We start from the raw sequence: 18,412 nt of genomic DNA on the forward strand, positions 1-18,412 counted from the left end.
TTAGCAGTTTTAATTAAAAGGTTTGTCTTCACAGTTGAATAAATGTCCTTTCCTTTATTCACTGTATGTACCAGACGATGTTCTTGTTTTTAAAATGTACGTTCAGCCAGAGGCACACTCCAACATTCAGAAATTTACAAACAAAGCATTTGTGTTTAGTGAGTCCACCAGATCAGAGGCAGTAGGGATGACCAGGGATGTTCTCTTGATAAATGTGTGAATTGGACCATTTTCTGTCCTGCTAAGCATTCAAAATGTAACGAGTACTTTTGGGTGTCAGGGAAAATGTATGGAGTAAAAAGTACATTATTTTCTTTATGAATGTAGTGAAGTAAAAGTAAAAGTTGTCAAAAATTTAAATAGTAAAGTCAAGTACAGATACCCCAAAAAACGACTTAAGTAGTACGTTAAAGTATTTTTACTTAACTACTTTACACTACTGGTTAACTCTCTTTCTTAGCTAGCTGGACTAAGCACTTGCCTCTGCTATCAATACACTGTGCTAACAATAGCCTAGACTGGACCACAGAAAATAACAGTTTTAAACAGTTGTAAAAACCCACTTCTTCCAGACAGAATAGTTCCTGTAGATTCAGACTTACTCATCACCAATCTTTTGTTATGTCTCGTGGGTTTCATAACCACGTCTGTATAACAATTCAATAATGATGAGACGGGAGACAGGAATCAGTTCAACCATTTATCCGGAATGTGATCATCTCAACACATACAAACCCCCATGATGCTCTGCGGCACAACCCCAATATACAACAAATACATACATAAGTAAATGGATACAAAAAAAAACTCATAGAGGAATTTAAATGTTCAGTTGTAGAAAGTAGGGCCATGGGATAGGGTCAGAAAGGTCAGTATGTTTGATAACTGGTTACAGAGGTGACATAACAAGCATAAGGTCCATTATAACACAGTGAAGTAGAGGTGGGAGCTAAAAGCAGACATGGACAGTGAGACGGTGTGAGGAGGTCAGGGGTGAAACACTAGATCAGGACAGGTAGAAATGGCAGGGCTGGAAATAGACACAGAGACACATTCTGATCATGGCTCAGACCTGACCTGAGACACCCAAACAGAAGATGCCATAACAAAGTCCTGTCCAGTAGGCTATATGGGATTTCCTTTCATCAAAATCCAGAACGTGGACATGTGTCCAGTGTGTGTGTCCAGTGTGTGTGTGTGTGTGTCCACTGTTTGTGTGTGTGTCCAGTGTGTGTGTCCAGTGTGTGTGTGTCCAGTGTGTGTGTGTGTGTGTGTCCAGTGTGTTTGTGTCCAGTGTGTGTGTGTGTGTGTGTGTGTGTGTGTGTGTGTGTGTGTTCAGTGTGTATGTGTCCAGTGTGTGTGTGTCCAGTGTGTGTGTGTGTGTGTGTCCAGTGTGTGTGTGTGTGTGTGTGTCCAGTGTGTGTGTGTGTGTGTGTCCAGTATGTGTGTGTGTGTGTCCAGTGGGTGTTTGTTCAGTGTGTGTGTCTGTCCAGTTTGTGTGTGTGTCCAGTATGTGTGTGTGTGTCCAGTGTGTGTGTGTGTGTGTGTGTGTGTGTGTGTTCAGTGTGTGTGTGTGTGTGTGTGTGTGTGTGTGTGTGTTCAGTGTGTGTGTGTCCCCAGTGTGTGTGTGTGTTCAGTGTGTTTGTGTTCAGTGTGTGTGTGTGTGTCCAGTGTGTGTGTGTTCAGTGTGTGTGTGTGTCCAGTGTGTGTGTGTGTATGTGTGTGTGTGTGTGTGTGTTCAGTGTGTATGTGTCCAGTGTGTGTGTGTGTGTGTGTGTGTGTGTGTGTGTGTGTGTGTGTGTGTGTGTGTGTGTGTGTGTGTTTGTGTCCAGTATGTGTGTGGGTGTGTCCAGTGGGTGTTTGTTCAGTGTGTGTGTGTGTCCAGTGTGTGTGTGTGTGTGTGTGTGTGTGTGTGTGTGTGTGTGTGTCCAGTGTGTGTGTGTCCCCAGTGTGTGTTTGTGTTCAGTGCGTGTGTGTGTGTTCAGTATGTGTGTGTGTGTGTCCAGTGTGTGTGTCCAGTGTGTGTGTTCAGTGTGTGTGTCCAGTGTGTGTGTGTGTGTCCAGTGTGTGTGTGTGTCCAGTGTGTGTGTGTGTGTGTGTGTGTGTGTGTGTGTCCAGTGTTTGTGTGAGTGTTCAGTGTGTGTGTCCAGTGTGTGTGTGTGTCCAGCGTGTGTGTGTGTTCAGTGTGTGTCCAGTGTGTGTGTGTGTGTGTGTGTCCAGTGTGTGTGTGTTCAGTATGTGTCTAGTGTGCGTGTGTGTGTGTGGGTTTGTGTGTTTCCAGTGTATGTTCACTGTGTGTTTGTTCCCAGTGTGTTTGTGTGTGTGTGTGTGTGTGTGTGTGTGTCTCCAGTGTGTGTGTGTGTGTCAGTGTTACCATGGTTATTATTCACAGGGACACTGAGGAGTCAACCTGAACTCTAAACCCTGGATAGAGGGGCTCAGTGAATGTGGTGTAGAATGTGTTCAGGTGGGTCAGTGTGTCAGAGGAGACTCTGTAGAAGGACAGAGTGCCGGCTGGCCAGTCCAGATACACTCCTACTCTGTGGGGGCTGGAGGAGGGGACCTTTATGGTAGTGGACTTATTATTGTGACAAGCAGAGTAACTGTCGTCAAAGCATGTCAGACTCCAGGACTTGTCATTACATCCAATCCTACAGTCACCATCCCTTCCTTTCCTGCTGATTCCTTTATATGTCACTCCTACATCAACCCATTTCCCACTCCACTCTACCTCCCAGTAACAGCGCCCAGTCAGACCCTCTCTACACAGCACCTGTCTCCAGATCTCAAATCTCTCTGGGTGATCAGGATACGGCTGCTCCTCTATCTTACATGTCACCTTTCTGTTCTCCTCAGACAGAGAGAGGCGTCTGTTTACTGTGTTTAGGTCCAGTGTGAGATCACAGACATCTGATGGATGAAACCAGACACAATATTAGAAATCATCATCATTCACATTAGAATGTTATCTCACTTTTCACTAATTCATTTAATGTAGATGTTTCTAGGTATCAAAAGGAGAAGTTAAGGTAACTTGAGACTTGTTGAATGATCATATGTTATACTGTATGGTAATATAAAACACACTTATTCCCTTTAATTACACACACACACACACACACACACACACTGGCCACACGTCCTGAACAAACACACACACACACACACATCATGAACACACACACACTGGACACACACACACCTTCATGAACACACACACACATTTCTATTTTAACAGGAACACGCCACACACACACACACACACACACACATTGTCAAAGCAACTCTTTGTAAACTTTGGTGTCCCTGATTTGTGCTTCTGTAGAACTACAGCTGATATTTAATATGACCAAGTAAGTAATGATGGTGGTCTTTGACTTTGACTTCACTTGAATTAAAACGTATTCTTAGTCATATTCTTCACAGCAGTCAACACTCACATTTTCTAAGTCCAGGTTTCATTGTGTTCTCTCCACCATGTTCCACACTGTAGCGGTAAGCAGAAGAACAGACAGTCATTGAGGGATACACATGAACTCACACACACACACACACACACACACACACACACACACACACACACACACACACACACACACACACACACACACACACACACACACACACACACACACACACACACACACACACACACACACACACACACACACACACACACACACACACACATACTCACACACTCACACACTCACACACACACACACACACACACACACACTCACACACTCTCACACACACACACACACACTGGACACACACACACACACACACTGGACACACACACACACACACAGTCAGCATATAACTTAGTCCAAGTGGTGGTCAGAATGTTTGTCTTAACTAGCCTGATAACTCCAACATGTCTGATATGAACATTGACATAAACCCTCTACATACTTGAGTTTCTCCAGTCTGCAGTGTGGATCCTCCAGTCCAGCATAGAGCAGTCTGACTCCTGAGTCTCCTGGGTGATTGTAGCTCAGGTCCAGCTCTCTCAGGTGTGAGGGGTTTGACTTCAGAGCTGAGACCAGAGAAGCACAGCCTTCCTCTGTGACTAGACAGCCTGACAGCCTGCAAAGAGTCAAATCATATTAAAATCACACTGCTATTCTTTGGTGGTGAAAATAGTGGCAGTATATTGTTTCAACATGTTCAGATATATCAGTGTCCTGAAACCTGACATATCTATTCATAAATGAATGTATCATTATTAGAAATTATCATAATATTGCTTGTAGAGAGAAACATTTATAGTACAAATATTTGAGTAGACTGACCAGACCAGTTTAAAAAGCAGTATCAGTCAAAAGATAGACAGTGAGGTATCAGATTTAGATTGTATTGCGTATACAGTCCACACCATATCTATTTTGACAGTGAAGCTAACATTTTAAATGTGGCTCTGTACTCCAGCATTTTGGATTTGAGATCAAATGTTTCATATGAGGTGACAGTATATAATGTCACCTTTTATTTGAGGGTATTTTCATACATATCAGTTTCACCGTTTAGAAATGAAAGTCTTTATGTATCTAGTCCCCCCATTTGAAGAAGTCATAAGTATTCTGACCAATTCACATATAGTGTATTAAAGTAGTCCAAAGTTTAGTATTTGGTCCCAAACTCGTTGGTTGCATTTGCAGTTTGTTTTGGTTGTGTTTTGGGTTATGTTTTGCCCAATAGTAACTGAATGGTGGATGATGACTGGATTAATCTTCTGTCTAAGTGAGTAGATAACATGTTTCTAAACACTACTAAATTAATCCTGATGATGTCATGATTAAGAAAAATCATGAATGAATCATGAATAATAATGAGTGAGAAAGTTACAGAGGCTACAACAAAACAGCTAACCTCTCACCATTACCAATAACAGATGGGGTATGATCCTTGTTCCTCTGTAACTTTCTCATTCATCATCATTCACGATTCATTCATGATTATTCATAATCATGGTAGCATCCACATGAATGCAGAAGTGTTCAGAAACATCTTCTATTCTTCCTGACAATACAAGTGAAGTGACTCCAAAATGACAGGACATTATTAACCATTCAGTTTCTATTGGGGAAAACATCATCCAAAACACAACCAAGACAAACTGCAAATGCATTCAACAAGTTTGTAGAATCACAGGCTTGATGTAATCACTGTGGGTAAGGAATATGGGACCAAATACTAAACTTATGACTACTTTAACACAATATAAGTGAATATGTCCAAATTATTACGACTTTTTCAAATGGGAGAACTAGATACATAAAGTGCTTTCATTTCTAAACAGTAACACAGATATGTCTGAAAATATCCTCAAATAAAAGGTGACATTATATACTGTCGCCTAATATGAAACATTCTATCTCAAATCCAAAATGCTGGAGCATAGCGCCCAATTAAAAACACTAAGCTTCACTGTCCAAACACATATGGTGTGGACTATGTGTGCCTGGTAAACACATGTGGATCTGGTGAACAGTTATCAATCAATTTCAATTTCAATCAATCAATCAATTTTATTTTATATAGCCCTTCTTACATCAGCTAATATCTCGAAGTGCTGTACAGAAACCCAGCCTAAAACCCCAAACAGCTAGTAATGCAGGTGTAGAAGCACGGTGGCTAGGAAAAACTCCCTAGAAAGGCAAAACCTAGGAAGAAACCTTATCACTTGTTTACCAACTACAGGAATACTGACCTCAGAGTCTCCAGTTTACAGTGGGGATTCCCCAGTCCAGCAGAGAGCAGCTTCACTCCTGAATCCTTCAGGTCATTGTTACTCAGATCCAGCTCTCTCAGGTGTGAGGGGTTTGACTTCAGAGCTGAGACCAGAGAAGCACAGCCTTCCTCTGTGACTAGACAGCCTGACAGCCTGCAAATAGTCAAATCATATTAAAACCACACTGCTATTCTTTGGTGGTGAAAATAGTGGCAGTATATTTATTCAACATTTTCAGATACATCAGAGTCCTGAAACCTGCCATATCTATTCATATATGTATATATACACTACCAGTAAAATGTTTGAACACACCAACTCATTCAAGTTTTTAAAACATTTATTAAAACTATTTTAGAATAATAGTGAAGACATCAAAACTATGAAATAACAAATATGGAATCATGTAGTAACCAAAGAAGTGTTAAACAAATCAAAATATATGTTATCTTTCAGATTCTTCAAATAGACCCTTGGCCTTGATGACAGCTTTGCACACTCTTGGCATTCTCTCAACCAGCTTCATGAGGTAGTCACCTGGAATGCATTTCAATTAACAGGTGTGCCTTCTTAAAAGTTAATTTGTGGAATTTCTTTCCTTCTTAATGTGTTTGAGCCAATCAGTTGTGTTGTGACAAGGTAGGGGGGTATACAGAAGATAGCCCTATTTGGAAAAGACCAAGTCCACATTATGGCAAGAACAGCTCAAATAAGAAAAGAGAAATGACAGTTCATCATTACATTAAGACATGAAGGTCAGTCAATACAGAACATTTCAAGAACTTTGAAAGTTTCTTCAAGTAAAGTCACAAAAAACATCAAGCACTATGATGAAACTGGCTCTCATGAGGACCGCCACAGGAATGGAAGTTCCTAAGTTACCTCTGCTCCAGAGGATATAAGAGTTACCAGCCTCAGAAATTGCGGGCCAAATAAATGCTTCACAGAATTCAAGTCACAGACACATCTCAACATCAACTGTTCAGAGGGAACTGTGTGAATCAGGCCTTCATGGTCGAATTGCTGCAAAGAAATCACTACTAAAGGACACCAATAAGAAGAAGAGACCTGCTTGGGCCAACAAACACGAGCAATGGACATAACACCGGTGGACATTTGTCCTTTGGTCTGGAGTCCAAATTGGAGATTTTTGGTTCCAACCGCCGTGTCTTTGTGAGAAGCGGTGTGGGTGAACGGATGATCTCCGCATGTGTAGTTCCCACCGTAAAGCATGGAGGTGTTATAGTGTGGGGGTGCTTTGCCTGTGACACTGTCTTTGATTTGTTTTGAATTCAAGGCACACTTAACCAGCATGGCTACCACAGCATTCTGCAGCGATACGCCATCCCATCTGGTTTGGGCTTAGTGGGACTATCATTTGTTTTTCAACAGGACAACATGACCCAACACACCTCCAGGCTGTGTAAGGAGAGTGATTGAGTGCTGCATCAGATGACCTGGCCTCCATAATCACCCGACCTCAACCCAATTGAGATGGTTTAGGATGAGTTGGACGGCAAAGTGAAGGAAAAGCAGCCAACAAGTGCTCAGCATATGTGGGAACTCCTTCAAGACTGTTGGAAAAGCATTCCAGGTGAAGCTGGATGAGAGAATGCCAAGAGTGTGCAAAGCTGTCATCAAGGCAAAGGGTGGCTATTTGAAGAATTTCAAATATAAACTATATTTTGATTTGTTTAACACTTTTTTGGTTACTACATGATTCCATATTTATTATTTCATAGTTTTGATGTCTTCACTATTATTCTACAATGTAAAAAATAATAAAAATAAAGAAAAACCCTTGAATGAGTAGGTGTGTCCAAACGTTTGACTGGTACTGTATATAAATGAATTAATGTATCATTATTAACAGTAGATAACATGTTTCTAAACACTACTCAATTAATCATTGTGTTTGTCCAGTGTGTGTGTGTGTCCAGTGTGTGTGTGTTCATTGAGTGATACAGGAATACTGACCTCAGAGTCTCCAGTTTACAGTGGGGATTCCCCAGTCCAGCAGAGAGCAGCTTCACTCCTGAATCCTTCAGGTCATTGTTACTCAGATGCAGCTCTCTCAGGTGTGAGCGGTTTGACTTCAGAGCTGAGACCAGAGAAGGACAGCCTTCCTCTGTGACTAGACAGCCTGACAGCCTGCAAAGAGTCAAATCATATTAAAACCACAATGCTATTCTTTGGCGTTGAGTAGTTTTCTTTCTGAGTGAGTAGATAACATGTTTCTAAACACTACTAAAAGTAATCCTGATGATGCCATGATTGAGAAAGATCATGAATGAATCATGAATAATAATGAGTGAGAAAGTTACAGAGGCTACAACAAAACATACTAACCTCTCACCATTAACCTCAAATAAAAGGTGACATTCTGTTCTGTCGCCTAATATGAAACATTCTATCTCAAATCCAAAATGCTGGAGCATAGCACCAAATTTAAAACACTACGCTTCACTGTCCAAACACATATGGTGTGGACTATGTGTGCCTGGTAAACACATGTGGATCTGGTGAACAGTTATCACTTGTTGACCAACTACCTAAGAATAGTAAAGCCCCCTTTACTGGCTCAAACAGCCGACCAATCAGCCTGTTACCAATCCTTAGTAAACTATTGGAAAAAATGGTGTTTGACCAGATACAATGCTATTTTACTGTAAACAAATTGACAACAAACTTTCAGCATGCTTATAGAGAAGGACATTCAACAAGCACAGCACTTACACAAATGACTGATTATTGGCTGAGAGAAATTGATGATAAAAAGATTGTGGGGGAAGTTTTGTTAAACTTCAATGCGGCTTTTGACATTATCGATCATAGTCTGTTGCTGGAAAAATGTATGTGTTATGGCTTTACACCCCTTACTATATTGTGGATAAAGAGTTACCTGTCTATCAGAACACATAGGGTGTTCTTTAACGGAAGCCTCTCAAACATAATCCAGGTAGAATCAGGAATTCCCCAGGGCAGCTGTCTAGGCCCCTTACTTGTTTCAATCTTTACTAATGACATGCCAATGGCCTTGAGTAAAGCCAGTGTGTCTATGTATGCGGATGACTCAACACTATACACGTCAGCTACTACAGCAACTGAAATAACTGCAACACTTAACAAAGAGTTGCAGTCAGTTTCAGAATGGGTGGCAAGGAATAAGTTAGTCCCGAATATTTCCTAAACTAAAAGCATTGTATTTGGGTCAAATCATTCACTAAACCCTAAACCTCAACTACATCTCGTAATGAATAATGTGGAAATTGAGCAAGTAGAGGTGACTAAACTGCTTGGAGTAACCCTGGATTGTAGACTGTCATGGTCAAAGCATTTTGATACAGCAGTAGCTAAGATGGGGAGAAGTATGTCCATAATTAAGCGCTGCTCTGCCTTCTTAACAACACTATCAACAAGGCAGGTCCTACAGGCCCTAGTTTTGTCGCACCTAGACTACTGTTCAGTGGTGTGGTCAGGTGCCACAAAGAGGGACTTGGGGAAATTGCAGTTGGTTAAGAACAGGGCAGCACGGCTGGCCCTTAAAAGTACACGGAGAGCCAACAGTGATGACATGCATGTCAGTCTCTCCTGGCTCAGAGTGGAAGAGAGATTGACATCATCACTGCTTGTTTTTGTGAGAGTTAAAAAAATTAAAAAATTAAAATAAATGTACCGAGCTGTCTGTTTGGAATACTGGCACACAGCTTGGACACCCATGCATACCCCACAAGACATGCCACCAGAGGTCTCTTCACAGTCCCCAAGTCCAGAACAGACTATGGGAGGCGCACAGTACTACATAGAGCCATGACTACATGGAACTCTATTCCACATCAGGTAACTGAATCAAGCAGTAGAATCAGATTTCAAAAATAGTTAAAAATACACCTTGTGGAACAGCGGGGACTGTGATGAGACACACACACACACAGGCACATACACACATACATATAGACACTCACTCTACACACACGTACACATGGATGTTGGATTGTAAATATGTGATAGTGGAGTAGTGGCCTGAGGGAACACACTAAATGTATTGGGTAAAGTGTTATGAAATATAATGTCATGTCATATTTAAATTGTACATAACTGCCTTAATGTTGCAGGACCCCAGGAAGAGTAGCTGCTGCCTTGGCAGCAGCAAATGGGGATCCTTAATAAATACAAATACAGGAATACTGACCTCAGAGTCTCCAGTTTACAGTGGGGATCCCCCAGTACAGCAGAGAGCAGCTTCACTCCTGAATCCATCAGGACATTGTTACTCAGATCCAGCTCTCTCAGGTGTGAGGGGTTTGACTTCAGAGCTGAGACCAGAGAAGCACAGCCTTCCTCTGTGAGTCCACAGAATGACAGCCTGACAAAGAAATTATCATGATTTCACAAACACACTGTTAATTTAACACCAGTAGTGTAGAAGGACAATGGCAGATGCATTTGGTTTATTCTCTTAAACAAAATATACAGTGGGGGAAAAAAGTATTTAGTCAGCCACCAATTGTGCAAGTTCTCCCACTTAAAAAGATGAGGCCTGTAATTTTCATCATATGTACACGTCAACTATGACAGACAAATTGAGAAAAAAAATCCAGAAAATCACATTGTAGGATTTTCAATGATTTTATTTGCAAATTATGGTGGAAAATAAGTATTTGGTCACCTACAAACAAGCAAGATTTCTGGCTCTCACAGACCTGTAACTTCTTCTTTAAGAGGCTCCTCTGTCCTCCACTCGTTACCTGTATTAATGGCACCTGTTTGAACTTGTTATCAGTATAAAAGACACCTGTCCACAACCTCAAACAGTCACACTCCAAACTCGACTATGGCCAAGACCAAAGAGCTGTCAAATGACACCAGAAACAAAATTGTAGACCTGCACCAGGCTGGGAAGACTGAATCTGCAATAGGTAAGCAGCTTGGTTTGAAGAAATCAACTGTGGGAGCAATTATTAGGAAATGGAAGACATACAAGACCACTGATAATCTCCCTCGATCTGGGGCTCAACGTAAGATCTCACCCCGTGGGGTCAAAAGGATCACAAGAACGGTTCACAAGAACGGTGAGCAAAAATCCCAGAACCACACGGGGGGACCTAGTGAATAACCTGCAGAGAGCTGGGACCAAAGTAACAAAGCCTACCATCAGTAACACACCACGCCGCCAGGGACTCAAATCCTGCAGTGCCAGACGTGTCCCCCTGCTTAAGCCAGTACATGTCCAGGCCCGTCTGAAGTTTGCTAGAGTGCATTTGGATGATCCAGAAGAGGATTGGGAGAATGTCATATGGTCAGATGAAACCAAAATAGAACTTTTTGGTAAAAACTCAACTCGTCGTGTTTGGAGGACAAAGAATGCTGAGTTGCATCCAAAGAACACCATACCTACTGTGAAGCATGGGGGTGGAAACATCATGCTTTGGGGCTGTTTTTCTGCAAAGGGACCAGGACGACTGATCCGTGTAAAGGAAATAATTAATGGGGCCATGTATTGTGAGATTTTGAGTGAAAACCTCCTTCCATCAGCAAGGGTATTGAAGATGAAACGTGGCTGGGTCTTTCAGCATGACAATGATCCCAAACACACCGCCCGGGCAACGAAGGAGTGGCTTCGTAAGAAGCATTTCAAGGTCCTGGAGTGGCCTAGCCAGTCTCCAGATCTCAACCCAATAGAAAATCTTTGGAGGGAGTTGAAAGTCTGTGTTGCCCAGCGACAGCCCCAAAACATCACTGCTCTAGAGGAGATCTGCATGGAGGAATGGGCCAAAATACCAGCAACAGTGTGTGAAAACCTTGTGAAGACTTACAGAAAACGTTTGACCTGTGTCATTGCCAACAAAGAGTATATAACAAAGTATTGAGAAACTTTTGTTATTGACCAAATACTTATTTTCTACCATAATTTGCAAATAAATTCATTAGAAATCCTACAATGTGATTTACTGGATTTTTTTTTTCTCATTTTGTCTGTCATAGTTGACGTGTACCTATGATGAAAATTACAGGCCTCTCTCATCTTTTTAAGTGGGAGAACTTGCACAATTGGTGGCTGACTAAATACTTTTTTCCCCCCACTGTAGATTCATCTTTCGTCTCCTAGAATTGCATGGTCATATTGTTATACTAATGTGAACACCAATGCACTGATTCAGCAAGCTTTTCAATTTAATATGATATATGATATACAAATTATAATACATATATTTCTCTAAACTGAATATTTCTTCCTGATGATTAGTACTTAAATGTCATGTTATGTACTCACAGAGCAGCTCTGGAGGCTTTGACCACTGGCAACAGCCTCAGAAGACCTTCCTCTGATCTTGAGTATTTCTTCGGGTCAAACACATCCAGCTCCTTTTCTGAAGTCAGCAACACAAAGACCAGAGCTGACCACTGTGCAGGTGACAGTTTGGCTTCTGAGAGACTTCCTGATCTCAGGAAGCTTTGGATCTCCTCCACTAGAGAATGGTCATTCAGTTCATTCAGACAGTGGAACAGATTGATGCACCTCTCTGGAGAGGGATTCTCCCTGATCTTCTCCTTGATGTACTTGACTGTTTCTTCATGGCTCTGTGAGCTGCTTCTTGTCTTTGTCAGTAGACCTCGTAAGTGCTTCTGATTGGACTCCAGTGAGAGGCCCAGAAGGAAGCGGAGGAAAAGGTCCAGGTTTCCTGTCTCACTTTGTAAGGCTTTATCCACAGCACTCTTGTAGACAGTAACTTCAGTAACTTGCGGTTCGGCCATTAGATTCTCATTGTTGTTGATGAATGAGAGGAACACATATACAGCAGCCAGAAACTCCTGAATGCTCAGATGCACGAAGCAGTACACCTTGTCCTCGTAAAGCACACATTCCTCTTTAAAGATCTGTGTGCAAAATCCTGAGTACACTGAGGCTTCATTGACATCAATGCCAGCCTCCTTCAGGTCTTCTTCACAGAAGATCAGATTGCCATTCACAAGCTGTTGAAAAGCCAGTTTTCCCAGTGACAGAATGATCTCTTCATTCCAGTGTGGACCTGTCTCTTCATTCCCAAGATACTTTTCATTCTTCTGTTTGGTATGAAACTCCACAAGGTGTGTGTACATCTCAGTCAGAGTCTTGGGCATCTCTTCTCTCTTATGTTTCAGCATGTGTTCAAGGACTATTGCATAAATCCAACAGAAGACTGGAATGTGGCACATGATGTGGAGGCTCCTTGAGGTCTTTATGTGTGAGATGATTCTGCTGGCCAGGTCCTCATCACTGAATCTCTTCCTGAAGTACTCCTCCTTCTGTGGGTCATTGAACCCTCGTACCTCTGTCACCTGGTCAACACACCCTGAAGGGATCTGATTGGCTGCTGCAGGTCGGGTAGTTATCCAGAGGAGAGCAGAGGGAAGCAGATTTCCCTTGATGAGATTTGTCAGCAGAACATCCACTGAGGTTGACTCTGTGACGTCACAACAAATCTTGTTCTTCTGGAAGTCTAGGGGCAGTCGGCACTCATCCAGACCATCAAAGATGAACAGAACTTTGTACTTGTCGTAGTTGGAGATTCTTGATTCTTTGGTTTCCATTGAGAAGTGATTGAGAAGTTCAATCAAAGTGTGTTTTTCCCCTTTCATCAAATTCAGCTCCCGAAAAGGGAATGAAAATACAAATTGGACATCCTGATTTGCTTTTCCTTCAGCCCAGTCTAGAATGAACTTCTGCACAGAGACTGTTTTTCCAATGCCAGAGACTCCCTTTGTCAGCACAGTTCTGATAAGTTTGTCTTGTCCAGTTAAGGGTTTGAAGATGTCGTTACATTTGATTGCAGTCTCTGGTCTTGCTTGTTTCCTGGTTGTTGTCTCAATCTGTCTCAGCTCATGTTCATTATTGACCTCTCCTGTTCCACCCTCTGTGATGTAGAGCTCTGTGTAGATCTTATTGAGAAGTGTTGGGTTTCCTTGTTCAGCGATCCCCTCAAATACACATTGAAACTTCTTCTTTAGATTAGATTTGAGTTCACGTTGGCAAATCATAGCAAGCTCATCTGAATGAAGAAATAACACAGAGGATATTAATATTACGTCTGTTTTAATGCCTACAGTATTGTAAGACTGTGTTATAAAGTTGTAAATTATAATCATTTATTCTCTTAACTGACAGTATAAATGTGTAAATGTTTTCATAATGCATTCCACACTGGAGTGACTGATTCTATGATTATCATTATTATTATTATTATTCGTATTATTGATGGCATCATTAATGTTGTCTCCCTCTGTCTAAATTAATCAACAAAACACATCCCTGCTGCTACAAGATGAGGTCACTAGGTGTTGTGTTAAGGCTGCTACAATATCATTGAGTTACACAGCTACTTTGGCTGTACTTTAGCTAAAAACGTTTAAATGTTTGTTATAAAACAGCATTCAACATGAGGCAGACAGCTCTTACTTTTCTCCAGTGTGTCAGCAAGCTCCTTCTGGTTCATTTTCCTCAGGACGTGCAGTGTGATCTTCAGAGCCCCCTCTCTGGCACTGCTCTCCTGCTTCTCATCTTCAGCATCCACCACTTCCTTATCCTGCTTCTGACTCTCAAAGCCTTCTGGGAGTTCTGGACTAAGAATCCTCTTGAACATCTTCAGCTCGTTCTTTACAAATGTCATAATATTCTCTTCAAGCAACTGAAATAAATAAAGTAAATAAGTTAAGCAAGAGAAGAAATGCTTTCTTATGAACACATTAATGAATGATTGACAGATCAACTTTACTTGAGGTAAACAAAAACACATGAACATAACAGGACCACATACACTGAATATGGAGGCCAGGTCTGTTTGATGACTCTGGGAAGACTGACCACTGAGAATCTCTGACTCTGATCTCTCCTGTTGGTTTCTGTGGACAAAACATGAGATTACATCTCCTCATCCAGGGAGTGCACACACACACACACACACACACACACACACACACACACACACACACACACACACACACACACACACACACACACACACACACACACACACACACACACAGGGAGGGAATGTAGTGTTTGTTTAATATTGTTTTAGGACTATGAAAATGGAAAAAATGATTCACCAATGGATTATGAAAACATCAAAAATAAATGGGAAAATGGGAGAGGAGAAATGACTAGAGACAGTGTTGTTTAACTCACTGACCATGACCCATGAGTTCTTCTTACCTTTGTTCAGTAGAAAAGTCTACCTCTCTAAACAGTATAGGAAGTTGCATAGACTTGTCACTCTTCATGGACACACAGCTGGGTACAGGGGAGGCTGGTCTATCCTGCTTGATTGGACTTCAACACAACAGAGACAAACATTACATCTCTCATCTACTCTGAGTTCAGATGGGGAAACAGAGGAAGAGTTTCATTCCAAAACGCTATATATCCATTTTCAGAAATGTTCGTAAATTAACTTCTATTGTTTAAAGAAATTATCAAATAAATGGTTGTGTTTTCTCACTATCTAATCATGGCAGGGGGTTCTCAAAGACAGACATGTGTTTGTTTAAAATCGATCACTTAAAGGCTTCATTTCAGAGAGACAAATGTTGTTTTTGCAAAATGCTATGTACCTCCCTCACTCTCAGAGAAACAAGTAGTACTGATAGATTTTACACAGTTAAATGTAACAAATGAAATGTAACAAATAACTACATTTTTAATAAAGTACAAATGATACACTTGTGACATCAATATTTAAATATTTTAAAAAAGTAATTCAATACAGTAATATGAGATCTGTATGTAAAACATTTACATTTGACATTTAGCAGATGTATTTTTTCCAGGGTCCGGATTCCCAAAATCATTTTATGGCCAAGTTCATCATTAGAATCTTCTAGGAGCATTGTTAAATCTCTGAGCGGTTTCAAAAAACCATCGTTATTAATGTTGCACTTGAAAACGCTCGTAATCTAACACCTGCCTCAGACCACTCGTAGAACAGCTGAGTGAGTCGTTAGATGCTTTTTTGCCCTTCCGCGTGACTTTATCCACAGAAGATCTCTGCTAAACATAGAATCACATGGTTTATCCGTCTCTCTGTGATGCCGATAGATTCAGAACAAAGTTGAGTACAAATACAAAGTTGACAATGTCTTTGCAATTGATTCAAACAAGGGAAGTACACAAATTTGCTTCAAATGAAAACTGAGATGACTGCATTAAAATATAAACAGCAGGCTATAGGCCTATTTCAATCATATTGAAATATATTCAATGTTCAATATATTTAGTTTTATTTTGCTACTAGTAGGCTACTGTCTGTAATTTGTCTCAATATATTTCATGATATGTAGCCTAACATGTGAACAATGATGTGCCAAATCTGTGATTTAGTGCATTTTTAGAATAAACTACCTCAATATTTGCAGCCGTAGGTAGTAATATCTTTCTAGAAGCTGATCCGTGGTCAGCATTGTGAAATAATTATAATGTTAAGGAAAGATTTTAATGGAGAAAACTGATCCGAGAGCAGCGCTCCCCTTCTTTCGATCCTATCAGTATCGATACATGCTCCACCGGACGTGATACCTTGCCGTGCTCTGATCCAGTTTCTACTGGTCTGCCTGCGGATATGGAACTCTGACCTGTTCACCGGACGTGCGACCTTGTCCCGAACCTGCTGTTTCGACCCTCTCTCTCTCTCCCTACCACACCTGCTGTCTCGACCTCTGAATGCTCAGCTATGAAAAGCCAACTGACATTTACTCCTGAGGTGCTGACGTGTTGCACCCTCTATAACCACAGTGATTATTATTTGACCCTGCTGGTCATCTATGAACATTTTAAAATCTTGAAGAACGATCTGTCCTTAATGGCCATATACTCTTATAATCTCCACCCGCCACAGCCAGAATAGGACTGGCCACCCTTCAGAGCCTGGTTCCTCTCTAGGTTTCTCCCTCCACCCCTCAGAGCCTGGTTCCTCTCTAGGTTTCTCTTTTTGGGGTTTTAGACTGGGTTTCTATATAAGCACTTTGTGACAACTGCGGATGTAAAAAATTATTATTGGGTACTCATATTAAGCAGACCAGGCTAGGGTTTAGGGTTTGAGAAGTCAAAGAAGTAAAATGCGCCGAATACAAAAGGGGTACACTTTACCGTGAAATGCTTACTTACGAGCCATTTCCCAACAATGCAGTTAAAAAGTAACAAAATTAGCTAAATAAAAAAAGGAAATAGTAACACATTAAAATAACAATAATGAGGCTATAAGGAGTACCAGTACTGAGTCAGCGTGCAGGGTACCAGGTAGTTGAGGTAATATGTACATGTAGGTAGGGGTAAAAGTGACTAGGCAATCAGGATAGATAATAAACAGAGTAGCAGCAGTGTTGGTAGTTGAGGTAATATGTACATGTAGGTAGGGTTAAAAGTGACTAGGCAATCAGGATAGAGATTACATCTCCTCATCCAGGGAGTGCACACACACTCACTGACAGACACACACACACACACACACACACACACACACACAGACAGACAGACAGACAGACAGACACACACACACACAAGCACTAACACACACACACACACACACTGACAGACACACTCACTGACAGACACACACACACACACACACACACACACACACACACACACACACACACACACGAGCACTAACACACACACACACACACACACGAGCACTAACACACACACACACACACACACACACACAAGCACTAACACACACAGGGAGGGAATGTAGTGTTTGTTTAATATTGTTTTAGGACTATGAAAATTGAAAAAAGGATTCACCAATGGATTATAAAAACATCAAAAATAAATGGGAAAATGAGAGAGGAGAAATGACTAGAGACAGTGTTGTTTAACTCACTGACCATGACCCATGAGTTCTTCTTACCTTTGTTCAGTAGAAAAGTCTCCCTCTCTAAACATTAAAGGAAGTTGCATAGACTGGTCACTCTTCATGGACACACAGCTGGGTACAGGGGAGGCTGGTCTCTCCTGCTTGATTGGACTTCAACACAACAGAGACAAACATTACGTCTCTCATCTACTCTGAGCTCAGATGGGGAAACAGAGGAAGAGTTTCATTCCAAAACGCTATATATCCATTTTCAGAAATGTTCGTAAATGAACTTCTATTGTTTAAAGAAATTATCAAATAAATGGTTGTGTTTTCTCACTATCTAATCATGGCAGCCATTTTGCCTACCTATGTTGTGGGATCTTGCATCTTGTTTGGCTTGTTTGTGTGTAGCCATTGTGAGCTTCACGTTACGTTGCTTTTGTTGTTTTGTCCTGTGTTAACTTCGTGAATAAACATGTATGCATTCCACGCTGCACCTTGGTCCAATCCTGTACTCAACGAGCGTGACAGTGCATTTATCTTAAGATAGCTAAGTGAGACAACCACATATCACAATCAAATATACAGGATACGAACATCCCATTCCAGCTAAACATTGGATATATAGTGTTTTGCAAAAAAACACATTTTCATACACCTCTAAAATCGATTAATAAAAAATCTGAGATCAGTAACGCCTTGAACACACCGACTGCGTCATTGCATTTTGGTCACCAGAAGTCCATTCATTTCCAATTTGTGGTGCATACCTTGGATTTATCGAACGTATGCGTCAAACTATCTGCGTAGACGGCTTGACAGAAATGGTAGCAGAAGG

General features: G+C 41.2%; 1 protein-coding gene across 1 annotated transcript; it reads right to left on the reverse strand.

Moving 5' to 3' along the window:
- Nucleotides 1-754: 754 nt before the first annotated feature.
- Nucleotides 755-17,758, reverse strand: LOC311134811 (NLR family CARD domain-containing protein 3-like). Its single transcript, XM_084168593.1, has 11 exons — nucleotides 17,626-17,758; nucleotides 14,931-15,047; nucleotides 14,533-14,617; nucleotides 14,175-14,403; nucleotides 12,012-13,767; nucleotides 9,930-10,103; nucleotides 7,715-7,888; nucleotides 5,834-5,890; nucleotides 3,919-4,092; nucleotides 3,441-3,487; nucleotides 755-2,910 (listed from the first exon to the last, which is right to left on the reverse strand). The coding sequence occupies exons 1-11, from the start codon at nucleotides 17,691-17,693 to the stop codon at nucleotides 2,387-2,389; spliced, it is 3,405 nt and encodes a 1,134-aa protein (XP_084024719.1). The 5' UTR covers nucleotides 17,694-17,758; the 3' UTR covers nucleotides 755-2,386.
- Nucleotides 17,759-18,412: the final 654 nt, after the last annotated feature.

The sequence above is a fragment of the Coregonus lavaretus genome, assembly GCF_964263955.1.
Source record: "Coregonus lavaretus genome assembly, chromosome: 9".
In the NCBI taxonomy this organism is placed as follows: Eukaryota; Metazoa; Chordata; class Actinopteri; order Salmoniformes; family Salmonidae; genus Coregonus; species Coregonus lavaretus.